General features: G+C 41.9%; 1 protein-coding gene across 1 annotated transcript in view; it reads left to right on the top strand.

The window, feature by feature from the left end:
- Window positions 1-10647: 10647 nt before the first annotated feature.
- Window positions 10648-16052, top strand: part of LOC307267478 (cadherin-7-like) — a gene marked incomplete at both ends in the record, with an annotated part of 87279 nt that continues 81874 nt past the window's right edge. The window contains one exon of the mRNA XM_080049808.1: window positions 10648-10884. Coding sequence (XP_079905934.1) covers window positions 10648-10884 — 237 coding nt within the window. The remainder of the gene's footprint in view (window positions 10885-16052) is intronic.

Here is a 16052-nt window from a genome sequence, read left to right as displayed (position 1 = left end):
TATATATGGAGAGGGGTGTTGCGAGTGGCGGAGGTATATGCTGCAGAAACTCCTTGTGAGGGGGAAAAAAATAAAATATCTAAAATGGGAAGTTGGGGTTGATAAAAACCCGTTGCAATAACTTATTCCGAGTCTAACCCTCTGGCAGACAAGTTTTTTAAGCTGCAACTCAGCAAGATTGCCATTCTTCCTTCCATAATCTATTTAACCCCCAGGGGAACAGGGAGAGGTATGGGCTAAATTAGTGTAATCTGAATGAGCTTTTTTCTTGTATGTGGTGGTTTCAGCCAGTGAGGGATAGTATGCTGCCTGCAGCCCTCTCAGTGGCCTGACAGACAATGAGGATATGACCATCTGAATCGATACAGCCAATCCCCCATGATTAGGTCATCCATTAGTTCACTTGATCTTTCAACCCTCTTTTACATTGCATCTGATGAAAATGTAATCGCTCAATACTTCCCCTGGATGATTAGTGCAAATCCCTGCCTCTGTAAAAAGAAGGAGGAGCGTTTTGATGCAGCATATGCAAATACGTTTAGTCCTTTTTTGTATTTTGGTCATGGTGCCAGCAGGAGTCAGGGGACGTCAACTACCCCCTGGCCTTGTCCCTTGAACATCAAGGCTGCCATGCTCCCTCTGATCGCCTGGCTCTCTGCAAAGCTTTACAAACACCATGTAGTGAAATGCATCTTCACATACTTTATGCTGGGGCAAAGAAAAAAAAAGACCCACCACACACTGGCTGAGAGAAACACTGCTTCTGATGTGCCTGAGCCCAACAAAAAAAATCAATGGACAATAAAGGATTAGAACAAAATAAAATAAAACAATTAAAGGAGGCATTTCTTACTTGTGTGCAAAATGTCGCTGTGCAATTACCGGGCACAGAAGAAGGACAGCTACTAAATGGAATTCATATAAAAATAAATAAATCAGGATCCCACTGTCAAGACCGCGGTGCGAGAAAGGTCAGTCGCTCTGAATCATTGCTCTGCCGGCACTAAAGAACACGAAGGCCGACAGTGTCTTGACATCTATTTTCATAAACTTTAAAACTTGGAAACGAAATGAATTAAACTACACTTGTAAGGACATGATCATATTTCAATGTGGATTTTGCATAGTAATAAGAGCCAGATCATGTGAGGCTATTCCATTGTAGATTCACCGGTGCCTGACCACATTAAGTGTTTTGTTTTTGCAGTGCTGCTCAAAAAAAAAAAAGATTATATGCGTTATGACAGCTCTTTAGCTGTGAGCACAGCAACATGTTTTCTTTAAATGTCCACTGGGGAAATCAATACCTTGTTTAGAGCCAAAATTGGCCAGTCCATTTTACAATCATCTGTTTCCAATGACAATGAAAGGCAGTTACTGGAATTGTATTGTCAACTGTCTTTTAGCAGGGCAGAGATTCAGCAGCAATTAACATTAGTGATGTTTTTCTGTTTTGACAATTTCTGCTGATAATCATCCATATCCATATTGCTGTATATGTCAGTTAGAGCAGTGGTATCCAACCAGGTTTAGCCTACTAATCTCAAGCAGTACTTGTAAAGTGTATGTGGGTTATATGAAAACATTATAAAGTTAGCTCAACTAATGAGAAATAGTTTCCATAAATAATATATCCATATATTTAGTCAACTGAAAGACCCAAAAATGCACGTTGGGATTGAGAGTGTGTTCGCTTAACTATTTCTAACAGAGAGGACTAAACAGATAGTTAAAATGAATTAATGAGGATGAAAAGTAATGGATACAAATAATCTTGAAATAAATTACTAAACTTATGGACTGGCCCAAATTGTTTAGCTACATGTATTGTAAGAATAGCCGTTATAGTTAAATGTGATTAACACTTGAACTATTTAGCTAAAACAATGGAGTAAATGTCCAGCTTGAGACATTCCTTTTGGTAGAATTAGCCAAGCTAGAAATGCAAACCTGACCAAACCACCAACACATTGACAGTGAAATTGTGTGAAAATGTTATTGCAGGCTAACCCTTAGTGTAATAATAATGGAGTTAGATAACATCCTGTTTAAAATCAATTCAAATAATTACATCTAGATTGTAAGATTACAGATGGCGTCAATGAAGGGGTACTTTAGTTAATCTTGACTGTATTAGAGGAGGCCTGTAAATACTCCATGCTACTCAGTGTGTAAAAGGTGTGTGGGCTACAGTATCTATATAAATCAAACTTGACTGTCCTTGGAGGTCGTATTGTATTAATCCCCCCCATAAGCTGCGAAAGCATATCCCATCACTGTTTTTCCTTGTTAGTATGTGAACAAAAAGACCCATCAGGCATGGTGTCAGGGGGGAGAGCAGATAACAGTAGGCCAGGTGTGCGGAGGTCAGAGCATCCAGATGAAGAGGGGGTTATGGGGGGGAGGGGGGAGGGCTGGCTTGTGGGTTGAAGGCACGGCGGTTAAATGCCCACGCCTGGCCGTGGGATCCACAGGGAGCAGAGCGGGGGCCACATCACCTCGGGCATCTCCTGACCGCGCGTGATTGATGGGGAGGAGCTGACGAGCCGGGCTCCCAATGTCACTCTCCAATTAAATAACTCTCACCGCTGAACTGCAGCCTCCATCCCTCCATTCCTCCCTCCCTCCCTCCCTCCCTCCCTCCATCCAACTACCCACTAGCCCCCCCTCCTGCGATACACACCTCCCTCTTCTCCTCCCTTTCACCTCTCTCTCTCTCTCTCTCTAGTCTGTACTATCACACACCCACTCTCTGGCTCTGAACTCAGACCCTGTGTTTCAAATCACATACTTTTTCTTTTACCATACTACTTTACAACATTACTACTACATTTTTGCAAAGGAGCCACTCAACATGAGAATCACACTAAGGCCCAGACAAATGTAGTTTACTGACACACCTTTTATTTAGTCCAAGAAGCAAAAACAACATATCTTTGAATATATTGGATATATATAACCTTCTTACACATAAACAAAAACGTTGCTTAGCATCATAGCATTTAGCGAAGCAAAACAATGCTTTCTGTCTAACAGGCCAATACCCGGGTGCCTTAATAGTTAAGGCTACCAGGTATTTTTGGCTCAGTGAATTTGACATGCATGTATTGGGACATCCTTAATCTTTTTCCAGCATAGTATTGAAATATGGGTATTGGAACGCAGGGATAGTCTCCCTCTAGGTCAAGTTTCTATTCAGTCTGGATCTATGTGCTCTATTACCTTTTTTTAACTTTCCTTTCATTACCCCCTTTTCCATTTTTCCTCAAAATATTATTATTCCTCTTATCCCCCACTCCATTATGCTGTGTAGCTTTATCTGTACCCGTCCTATTGTCCCAGGCCTCTAATTTCAGCTCTGCTGACTGCTCTTCCAGGTATGACAGACAGAGGCTGCTCTTTCTATTAGTTTGGGTCAGTGCTCCCTCCCTAAATGACAAGAGCACAGAAGACAAAAGGAGAGAGAGAGAACTGCTGCACAATTGTAATGTTATCTGTCCTAAAAATGCAAATGTTGCAGACAAAATACCCCACACAGGATCATCTTTGGGTGACTAATGATATGGACTGTGTTTGAAGTAAATGTAAGGTTATTTCTTTGTATATGTAAAAAATGCATGTTAGTGTAAAACACCTTCTAATAAAAACAACTTCACAGTTCAAACTGTTAACAAGAAAAACAAGAAAAGAGCGTTGTAGTGTGTGTGTGTGCTCTGTGTTTACTGTCGCTAATTAGGAATGTAAGTAATAGTGGTTGTTTTTTTGGAGGTCTTTGAGCGTGGAGGTGCAGTATAGCTTGGAGAGGCCAGTCTCACACTGCATTCTTCTGTCACCGCAGGAGCTCAGTTTGCTGCTAATTGGATGAAAAACAAACAGAAATGGGAGACCAAATATCTTTGTGGCAATTCACTTTATGATAAACACTTTTTTTTAACACACTGAAGCCTATTTAGGAATTTGGAATTATGCAAAGAAAAAACATCATACATTGAACCTTGATTAGAAATACACATGATGAATGCTTTGTTCTGTTATTTCAACATGTGACATGTGGCTGGATTTAATTAATATATATATATATAAATATATATATATATATATATATATATATATATATATATATATATATATATATATATATACCTCTTCAATCATAAAAGTTCATAGGAAACAACATTTATGGGTCCAAGAAATTTACAGTGGACTATAATTGATTGAAGGTGTCAAGAATTTTGTTTTTTTATTTTTCAATTTTTTAAACCAGCAAGGCAATCATTTAACACTACACATGCCATCTGCTGCCATACAAACTTGGCAGGTTTGGGGAAAAAAAGTGCCTCTTCTATTCCCTGTGCCAAAACGCTGCGTGTGTTGCTTTGGCTCCTTCCTCGCCAACTTATTTTTGCTCAAACTATTTCGGTAGGCTTCCATTACAGACAGCGAGGATTTTTTTTTCTTCTTTTGGCTCAGATCAGAGCTTTTCTGTCTCGCCCGGTGTGCAAAAATCCTTATCGCTGCTTGCGTTCCCTGTTGCCTATGTTAAGAGAGAGACTGATACACACAGATACACATACCTCGAACCCTGCAGCTGGGGTTCCTTGCACAGGAGGCACTGCGCAGGATGTGGAGAGAGAGCGAGAGAGAGAGGGAGGGAGAGAGAGAGACCGAGAGGGAGAGGGAGAGAGGGATGAAGGAACAGACTTGTCACATCCTTTCCAAGGGTGAGAGCATTTACGCGCGATCTCCTGCAGACCTGCTCTGCCATCGGGACTAATAATTGCATCATGAAAACTTCTAAACTCTTTATTTTGACATAAGCCCTCTCTTTTGGGTGCGTGGAGAGGCGGACCAAAACCCACAACTTTTGCCACCAGACACCATCTGTGCCGCGGTGAACTGAAGTTATTCCATCTATTTTCTGGTGAGTTATTCCAATAGATTTCAAAAGCAATCGTCTGCCTATTCTATTTTGTCCATCCGCCACAATGCATCTCGGGTTCATTTGTGTTCTGCTTAGGTATTCTGTGCATTTATCCTGTCCCGTCGCTTAGTCTGTGATTAGTATTCCATGGACACAGGTTTTCCTGCGGCGGTCGCTCACAGGGATTTTTGACTGTCGGGGTTTGCGCGCTGCCCGATTCCCAGGCAGCACGCGCTCATCATATGCATGCTACCGTCCTCGCGCCCTCATCTCCAGCCTTATCTCTCTCAAAACCCACAAGTTGCTCACATGTTTAATCGATCTGTATTAATGATGCGACTGACTTTCTTGTATTCTAATTGATCGGACAAGACGTCTCATATCGATTCGGGAACAGGTGTGTGCATGGCGAACTTTTTGTCTGCACGGTGCACCTGTGTGCTGACAGCTGATGCGCAATGCTTGATACTTAACAGCAGGGTCAAAGCAGTCAGGTCAGTCACGGCCGAGCGGAGGGATACGTGCTGATGTGTCCATGTCAAAGAGTCACCGAGTGGACTACTGCACTGCAAAATCTTTTTTACGATTCATTTTTAATGTGACCAAGTGAGAGAGCATTTACTTATGTAATAATCAAATAAGGATTTATGGATTTAAAAATAAGTCCATCTGCTCTATTTTATCTTATTACACCCCCACATGTTCAGGGGAAAGTCCTAAAACTAATAACTGCAGTGGGAATACGAAAATTGGCAGGATGTTCTTTTTGTTTTAGGAGAAGAAGGAAAAAAAGATGACAAACAGATCAATACTCAATAAAAACGAGCTATAAAGGTGGATATATCTTGCAGTGCGTGTGTATTTTGACTCCATCAAATTTAATGAGATATCTGACTGTGCAAAACTGTGTTTCTTCCCTGCTGCCTGCAAGCCCTCTAGTCGTCACTATAGTGAGTGGGAATAAGCAGTGTGTGATATAGGCTGTAGCAGTCAGCAGCGTGTATAAATTATATTGTTTTGTCGCCGCAAGGACAGAAAGGAATGTTAGTGCTTCTGTGAAGGTCTGGAAGTTAGGATCTCAGTTTGGAGAACATGATTCAAAAAAATACCTCAGTGAAAACCTTCAGTGAACACTTTATCCTGGGAATGAATGAATTTATTTATTTGATTATTCACTTGCTGTCTGGTAGTAGGGACTTCAATCTAAACCTATATAGGGTGATTCGATGACCAATTAAAATGGGACTATTAATTCCTGTCTTTGTTTACCTGCAGCGTGTGTAAGGTAATGTGTCTATATAGCCATCTATTGAGCCCTATAGAGATGTTGCATTTTGTCTGTCCCACGCGGCATTTGACACATTACACAGTGTCGGTCAACTCCAAATCTACTACAGTAGTCAAAGGATGCCAGGTGAATAACAAATGAAAGGCAGGGAATCTGTGAGCGGAGAGGGACCGCCCTTCAACCTGGAGACGCGGGTTCAAGCCCCTGCGTCAGCGAGACTCTGCTCCTGTGTGTGTGTGTGTGTGTGTGTGTGTGTGTGTGTGTGTGTGTGTGTGTGTGTGTGTGTGTGTACTGTGAGTGGTGTGTCCTTGAAGGCTCTACAGCTTCACAGGTTGAAGCCGCTCTCTAACTGTTCTCTGAATTCCCTGGAAATAGACAGAAGAGAAGAACAAAGTGGAGAAGCTTCCAGGGGGAAAAAAAATCAATCAAGTGCCATGTTAGTATTTTTATGAAAACTGCTCATATGCTGCCTTTTCTTTTCTACTACAAAAAGAGCTTTAAATGTCACTATAAAAACGCATCACAAACCATGAGCTACATGCTGGTATCCTTCAGCCCATAAATCCAAATGAATCAGAGTACCCTCTTAGCTATGAACAGCCTTTTATGAAGCGTCTCACACCATAATTAACTTAAGTTCTCAGCAGTTTGCGTTGTGTATTCTGGCCCCATGGGTGAAAACACTCTTGGACGTACTCACTGTACACCATGATTGAGGAGAATATGGATCAGTGGAAGCGTGCTATTGGTTACTGAGTGCTGTAGCCCTGGTAATCCTGTTTTGAGGCTGGCAAATGGGATTAGAAACACTGTGTGTAAGAGAAACACAGCCGCGGGGGATATCTGCTGAGGCTTAAGATTCACGGCTCTATCTCACATTTTCACTTAATTTAGCGCCGTCACTCTGACGCTGCCCGATGATGAGTGTGCTTCATCAGAGAAACACACATGGACTTAGAAAGGCTGGCATCGCTAGACTGCCTCCACCAGAAGTTGATATTTTTGTGCTGATATTTGAATATTTTTGAAATGATAAGAAGAAGAAAAAAGCACAAGATTTGATTTTTTCTCCTTAGGCGGCGGGAAACCAACTGAAGCATGTAGAGCGTTTGGCACTGAGACATTGCCAGTGCTTCAAGGCAGCAGGTCAAAACTGTCTTTAAAAGAACAATTGCAGACAGTTTGAAAAGTTGTAGTTAAAGCAAAATGCCTTATTTTTTTTATATTTCTTCTCACATTTGTGCCAGTCCTTGAGTTTGCCCTGATACACCACTTTTTTTCCTAGTTTTGTGACTCAACAGTCAGTTATTCTTATTCAGTTATCCTAGTTTTCATTTCTCTAGTCTACTCTACAATATGAAAAAGCATCTCCTCCTGAGTGAGATTGTCCATTACAGGGAACAAGACGCCTTCAGTTGGTGCTTGTCAAAGTCATTTTTTTCCCCCCTGATGATTTCGTTGTCACTTCAACACGTCGAGTGGAGTGTGTTTTCATATCGCCACGCTTCTCCTCACTGTCACTCACCTGATGTCAACAGGAAGAAGGAACGGAGTGAAAAGTCTCATGAAGTATGCTCTCATCACTTCCATGTCTTTGCACAGATGCAATTTTGTTGTTGTACACACAAAATAATGTGTGTTTCTGCAGGATAAAACACAACATACACCATCACCTGAAATCCACTCACTCTCCTATAATAACAAGCCAATATCTGCCTTATACTGCAGCTACATTAACGCTATCTCCAGTCTTGATCCAACTCCCATCTCTCGGGAGCTCTAACTCAGCCGCTCGGCTCTAAAACTGACCCAGCGCCGGTTTTTCTCTCTCCCACATTACAACCGCTGCAACCTGCCTTCACAGCTCGTGTTGCCCTGCAGCCAGATCTGCTCCACTTTCCACCTCTACCATTAAATTGTCATGCAGAGGCAGTGACTTTGAATGTGTTTGTCTGCGCACCCTCGCCTTGCATGTGTGTGTGTGTGGGGTTATTGTACTCCAGTTCATGTTGAAAGGCACAAGCTGCATCATGATGAATGTTTTCCTTAGATTTAAGGCTGCTTTTTCTGGGATAAAGTTTATGCCTTGCAGGGTTTGTTTGCTTTCTGCACCTTGACCGTGAAGGAGGAGGGAAGTGGGAGTGGGGAGAGAGGGGTTAGGCATTTTAAAATAGAGGAATTGTTTAAAGCTATAGCGCGTAACTTATGTTGCCCCCATGAGGATTTCTGAGTAATTACAACAACACTGTCGGCACATTTACATGAGGAAAGCCTTCAGTGATAGTGCATGGATTTTATTCTTTCTGCTGTACTCCCAGGTGTTTTCTTAGCAGTGGAATCAACAACTGAAACATGTTGCGCCAGTGTCATGGGATGACGTGACACCAGTTTGCAAATGCCACCATACTGAGAAATACAGAGAGAGTTGTGTTGAGCTGATAGGCTTAATCAACTTTGTATCAACTGGTTCGGCGAGGGCTTAAATGTAAGCCACATTCATTTAGATGAAAAAGTTACACAATATAGCTTTACATCCTCATGTGATATGGATGCTTCTCACCTACATCATTTAGGTGTCAGTAGAAGGTGACAATCACGCAGCTGCGATTAATTTCCATGATAATGATTAGCACTGGATGATGGTGGACTACAGCAAATCATTTACACATGATGCACTGTATGTCATTGTTTTTTTCTTATTTTTGCTGGGGGGGGTTGGAAGTGAGAATGAGAAGTGGAGAATCTGTGTGTGGGAAGAAAGAGGTCACTTTATGCCAAAGCAATTACCTTCGCTCAGCCAGGCCCCTGCCAATACTCTGCGTGGAGCAGATAGCATGAGAGGTCAGCTCGGAAATAAATATACGGTGCGCGGTCAAGCTCTCAGTTTTCTAAACGTCTGCTTTTAAGAAGACCTCGTGAAGTTTAAAATGACATTTCCGAGTCAGTATCATCATCCCAAGATATTGCATACAATTTTTTTGCCAGCGGAAGCACAGCTGCGAGGCATCTCCGGCTCCCATGTGAGGCGTGTGTAGTGTAGATCCATCAAACTATTGATAAAGTCCTTGTTATGCATCAAATAAGATATAAGACGGATAATACGAGGGGATATTATGACACATATTTAATTGCCTGACGACTCGGGAGGGCCAAGGATGTGTTGTGACACCGAGAACATTATCTGTCAACGATGACCTGATGCTTTTTCTCTCTTGCTTTGACAAGTCTTCATGTTCTGGCATGGTGGGGGATCTGTCAAGGCATGGGGACGGCAAGGAGACATACCGCCCCCCCCCCCCCCCCCCTCCCCTCCCCTCTACTCACTTGTGCTCAGTCCGCCAAACTGACTGCTGCTCGGTGTAGAGGTCAGTAGCGCTCGGGCCATCACCAACCGCTGCTGACAGCTCAGATTTATTTTTAATCTGGGATGATGAGAGTTCGCCACACACAGATCATGTGGCTTGTTAGTGTTGAGTGTGTGAGCGAGCGAGCCACCGTTACGTCCGTGATCTCATAACAAAAGAGAAAAAATGTGACAAAATAATGACCTTGGTGAGGTAAAGCCCGGATAATTGGGAGGCAGCTGAATGACGTGGGATTGTTATTCCGCGCGGGCCACTGTTGCTTCGGCTCCTCCATCGCTGCTGTGTGTGAAATCTCTTTGCTGATGTGCAGGGGGAGAGAAAGTCAGGTCATATTCCCCTCCCATCCTTACCCTTGTTAGGCGTTTGACCTCGACTAATTCCTCCTCGGTGTGTTTGTGTGTGTGTTTGTGTGTAGGTGAGCATGTGTGTGTGTGTGTGTGAGTGAGAGAGACGTGTGTGAAGGGCATTATGTTGATTGTATGTTCCATATTTACCATCGATTCATTTTTGAACAATTTCTTTATGATTGGTGAAAAATGTCATTATCATTGCATCAGCAAGCACATCACTTGCTGTCTAAAGTGACTGCGGTCACAGAGGCAATTTTGCTGACGGTACTTTCTCTCTTCTCTCCTCTGTGTCTTTGTCTTTCTATTCCCCCCCCCCCTCTCCCTTGCTATCCCTCTGTGTGTTTTCTGATAGATGCCAATTATATACAGCCCTGTGTGTTGAAGACCGGCCTGGAAGCCACTGACCCTGTTAGCCAGCTTTAATGTCAACTCCCTGGCTCCGAAGTGGAGGGAATTACCCCACTCTTAGTCTGCAATCAGGAAGAAAAGAAGAAGAGCGCCACAGCAGAATGCAGAGCTTGACTCTTTCTAAAACCGTGTGCTCTTTCCAGGGTCTGTCTGCTCTCGCCTTTTGGTGAAACACAGGGTCACGACTGTGTGGACAAAGCCCTACAGGGTTTTGACATTTCAGCCTCACTGTCTTTTTTTACATTTATTTTTTTTTCTTACTTTTTTTTCCTCGCTCCTCTTCTGGCCTCATCTCTCTTTTGGAGGGCCGCCCAGATGATGGGTTGGTGTAGCTCGGGCATATGCCGTGCCCTGGCTCTCCTGGCGCTGCTGTTCCCCTTGCGGGAGAAGGGCTGCTGGGGGCAGGATCCCAGCCCGGGGGATCTGGAGAAGTCCCCGCACTCGGATCCAGGCCCCCGGGAGGTGCTGCACAGGCACAAACGCAGCTGGGTATGGAACCAGTTCTTCGTATTGGAGGAGTACACGGGAAACGAACCACTCTATGTTGGCAAGGTAAGCGATTAGCGACGGCTAATGGATTCAGCATTAGCCCGGTTTAAATGTGTTTTTACATGCACAAGAAACAAAAAAAAAGCTTATTACAAACTAATTCACACATCCTTTCATTCCCTATTGGTGCAGATGGGGCTCTACGGTTAATACACTAAATTAGAACACATGCATTAGAGCTGGGCATTGGAAAAGACTTGAGAATACGTATCGTAATACATGGGTCACGATATGATATATCACGATATATTGTGATACGTTGCATATTGTGATATATTGCTATATTCCATATTAGTTCACTGACAATGTAAACAGAGCTGGAATACAAGTTGCTGTGTCCAGTTTGTGTGGACTAAATACATAACATCACATCACGGCCCTAATATCAATAACATCTAACTATAATGACCAGAACAATCTGGGACACATCAGTGTTTTTCTGAGTTCTACATATTCCCAGTGCCCTGTATTAAATGTAAAACAGACGACAAGGACAAAGCACAAGCGGTGTAGGGAGGTATTTTAAACTTTTGTCCAGCCCGACTGAGGCCAGTGTTCGAACAAATGTTCAGTTATAGTTTAGAGGACAGTGTACGTTGTGACAAGGCAATTTGCATTGTAATCATTCTCAAGGGAAGGTACATATTACTCAAATGTGTCTTTGTAGAGTAGGTGTTCAGCCAAGGTGCAAGCAGATAGATCAAAGTAATGCATATTTTGGCAGATAAATAAGTAGGAAACCATCCCACTGACACAAATGGCATAGTTAACATAAGGGTGCACTGACAAAGTGACTAATCGTGCATTTATGAGATACTGGAACCCTCTTATTCTATTATGTATCACTTTCCGTCTGCTATAACTGTAAACAGACCAGTGAAAGAAGCATTCACCCAAATAAAAGCAGGTACACCCCAGTTTAACAATACTTCATGCCTTGCATTACAATCTGTATTTAAAAAAGCAAACTGCATCAACAAACTGCAAAGTGACTTTGAGCTTCTAGAAAAGTGCAATATAAATACATTATATTATGAAGTGAACTCACCTGTAACACTTTATGATAATGCATCTATTTCACATTCATATTATCAACTAGTAAATGGATTATAACACACACACAATGATGCAGTTGATATAGGGACATGACTGTCAATACGTGTAGGTTTCAACAACTTTAACAAGTTTGATGGTTCAGTTTTATTGTTATTATAAAATGTATTATGTTGTAAACCAAAGTGTTTTTGTTCTGCTTGTAAATGTTATATGGGTAAACAAGTTTTACTAAAGTACCTATTACGCGGAAAAGCTTCTTTCAGAACATTCCTCATCTTGGGAAAGGCATGACAAGTTTACAGTTTCTATACAACCCTCTTCACACACCAAACATAACTACTAATTGAACTAATCCAACTAATCTATCTAATTGGAGCAATGCAGCATATTTATTGTCATAGCTTTAGCATGCAAAACTGTATGTTCCATTTACTTCAGTAGCAAATAGCAATACTGTAATATAAAAATGCTCCATCACAAGAAACATTGCTGCATTTGAAATCATAACTCACTAAAAAAATCACTCAAATGACGTACATGTTCAAGTATTTCTCTTCAACATTTAACATGTATTAGTAAATGAGCAACAACACAAAGGTGAAAACACATTCATTATGTGTCCTTTAATAATAGTTTAACACCATCAGGACTGTGTGGGTGTGTTTTGATCAGATCTAATTGACGGCAACCCAACAACCTGCCGCCTGTCATCGGTGTATGATTCAGGTGTTGCTTGTTGAGTTCGTATAGTTCATTATATTGAAACAGGAGGTTATTACACATGTCACATGAGTGTATCAGAGTAAAACAATGAATTTAATTTATGAAATGTAGTCAAGTAGATGCAAAAGACAGGTAAAACGATGGCCTGAATATTTGTACGTTCACAGCTGGGAGTAACTGGTAACTTTGGATGACAAACAAAGTCACATATAATAGAAATAATCAAATAATATATAGACAGGTGAAGTAACAGAGCTTGAATACTTTGTTACATTCCACTATGGAAGAAACAACTAAATATTGATACCAGATAAATGTCGTTGGGTGAAAAGCACATTATTTACTTTCTGAAATGTAGTGATAGACATACACAATTGGAAAACATATCAAGTTGTATACTGGCAGAAGTACTTCAACCGTGTCAAATTCCAGATCTCATAAACATTCATAGTATAACAACTTGTAATTTTCAAACTACATTTTGGAATTGTTGGTTCACACTAAACAGTGATTGGTGTACACACAAATGTTGCTCCCCAGCATTTCAGCACCACTGTTTGAATGGACAGCTCCTGCTTGGGAAATGGCTCTGGTTTATGTGTGTGTGTGTGTGTGTGTGTGTGTGTGTGTGTGTGTGTGTGTGTGTGTGTGTGTGTGTGTGTGTGTGTGTGTGTGTACTGCTTAGCCAGATGGGTCTTGGATTGGTCTCGAGATCCCTTGTTATCTTTGAGAATTTTCTGGTCTTATTATTAAATTAGTTTTCATCTTTCCGCTCGTCTGCAGGATAATCAGTCTCATCTGCATGCATTTGCCCGGGTGTGCTCTCACAAGCCCATTTCCTTGCTGTGTGTCTGAACCGGATTAGTGTCTCCAGCTGGAATTAGGATACATTTTGGCTGTCCCATTGTTCTCCCCCCCTCTGTCACCAGCCAGAGGGAGGGAATGCTGAAGGAAAAGCTTCTCAATCCTAGTGAGTGTATTTGTGACAGGAGTTCAGCGAAAGGCCACTCCTTGTCCATTGTCCACTGTATCTTGAAAAGGAGGAGCTGTCATGTCTGCTGTGTGTGTGTTGTGTGTGTGTGTGTGTGTGTGTGTGTGTGTGTGTGTGTGTGTGTGTGTGTGTGTGTGTGTGTGTGTTTGTTTGTGTGTGTGTGTGTGTGTGTGTGTGTGTGTGTGTGTGTGTGTGTGTGTGTGTGTGTGTGTGTGTGTGTGTGTGTGTGTGTGTGTGTGTGTGTGTGTGTGTGTGTGTGTGTGTGTGTGTGTGTGTGTGTGTGTGTGTTTGTTTGTGTGTGTGTGTGTGTCCTGAGATAGCTACTAGTGCCTATGGGGAAAGAGTATTGCTTGTAAACATCTGTTATTTGATTCATATGTTGTGCCCTTGTTCCGTGTTGCCCATTTGAACGTTACAGACGAGAGGCCAGTGTACAGTAGTCAGGAATCTCAAGTGTTTTGATTTCTTTTCACACATGCTCGTGTCTGATTGCTTTTCTTGTTAGTAAATCCCAGAGGACCTGAGCGGGTCTTATTATGTATTCATAGTCTAGATGTGTAGAGATCTGAGCTTTATCCAGGGTGGAATATACACAAAACTCATTTGCAAGTCACTTCTCCAACAGGCACTCTTTTCATTTCTTCCCCATACATGTATTGATTGATCTTTTATTTTCTTTGGTATTCATGCATTTTTATAGTGGTAGTAGTAGTACCGGCCGACTAGGGGCAGAGACAGCGTAGCAGCAGGCATGTAACGAGCCAGACAGACTGCATCTTTACATCTGACCCTGTGTGCCCGGGCGCAATGTTACCATTTCAGAAATATAAAAAAAAAAATCTGATTTATTTTCTCCCCGTGGGCAAAGCAGGCAGCCTGGGAGACCAGAGAAGCTGTCATATTATTTGTTCCCACAGATCAGAGTTGTCACATAGTGTGTGTTTGTTTGGTTTCACAAAGGCACACTGGTGCTGTAAAAACACAAAAAAAATAGTCTTGGTGAAGCATCCTGACCTTGTGACTCAGTGTGACATGGAAGGTCCTGCCGTGTCAAGAAAATGGCCTCACTAGAAATGGATTCTTTATGTAGCCTCTACGAAAAAACAGCAACAAACAACATATGTAACTAACGCTAGTTTTTCACAATCCGCTCTAGAATAACCAGTATGTGAAGGTGGGCAAAAACAGCAGAGTGACATTACCAGTAATCGCGGTATTTAATATGACAAACAATAGGAATGTTTGTCCAAACAATGGGCACAGTCGCTGCACAATGTTGGTCATTTGTTTGGCTGGAAGCAAAAGGGAAATATGATACAGTAGGTAGGGAAATGGGAAGTCATCACTTTGGCCAGGCTGCTCCCCCTTTTGCATTTGCAGCCTGCTTGGCTTTAATGCATTCTGTCAGATTTTGAATTTCACAACCAAATGTCTCATTATGCCTTGGCACTCTGCCTGGGGTAAGTGTACTGGCCTGGAATCAGCTGCAGTCACATCAAGCCAGTGGAAACATACATTAAAGAAGCTGAAACTGCGGCGCCTCTCCGCCCCGCAAATTGGTGACGCACACATTTAAACAGGCTGGCGCGACTCACCCGCTTAACAAACACTTACTGGTAAACATGATTTGATTAACAGTGTTCATGCGATTAAATATTTGCAAGTGTACAAATATGTGGCTTTTGCTGAGTAAGCAGCATCAGCAGGCGTGCACATTTTGTGACACATAACAAGAGACAACTGTTGGATCTTTGTTTTGTTATTACGCCAACTCTGTGTTTTACACTTTGGAAATATGTTTTTCCTCCTATTCAATAATCTTGCGCTACATTCTCTTACTAGTTTATCTTTTTTTCATAGATATTTATGTTCAAGTGTCTCCAGAGATATTCACAGCCTGGGGGGGGCGAAGTGCAATTCCACAATGGGACCTCATGGGACCCTTATGCAGAGTATATATAGTCTATAATATATATATATATATATATATATTATTTTTCATACACAGAAATGTCTTCAAAATTGGCAGTCTGGCTATCCATCAGAGTAATGGATGGACTTAGTTCACCTTATAATTCAGGCAGCATTAGCGAGGGCTCGCCTGCCGCTCTCAAAAAAAGAGGTCTTCCAATACAAATAAAACTAACCTCACTGAGGAAGCAAGGAAATGGAAAAAGCATTTCTTAATGGAGGACTCTCTTAAAGCTTGCTGTCCAAGTGGGATTTAGAGAGGAAATGTTTTGTAAAATGGAAACAGGACATTTTATCCTTTTGCAACAAGCTGTACTGTTTGTTCCTTTTTATTGCAACTTTCAGTAGACATTTTCATGAGCATGCATCATGGGTAATTTCTGACCTGGTGGCGAGAACCCTGGTGTTGTGCATGACAGTAATTAAGTTT

Source organism: Ammodytes marinus (assembly GCF_949987685.1).
Source record: "Ammodytes marinus genome assembly, chromosome: 21".
Classification (NCBI taxonomy): domain Eukaryota; kingdom Metazoa; phylum Chordata; class Actinopteri; order Uranoscopiformes; family Ammodytidae; genus Ammodytes; species Ammodytes marinus.
The sequence above is the reverse complement of the archived record's forward strand: the minus strand, read 5'-3'. Positions and strand labels throughout refer to the sequence as shown.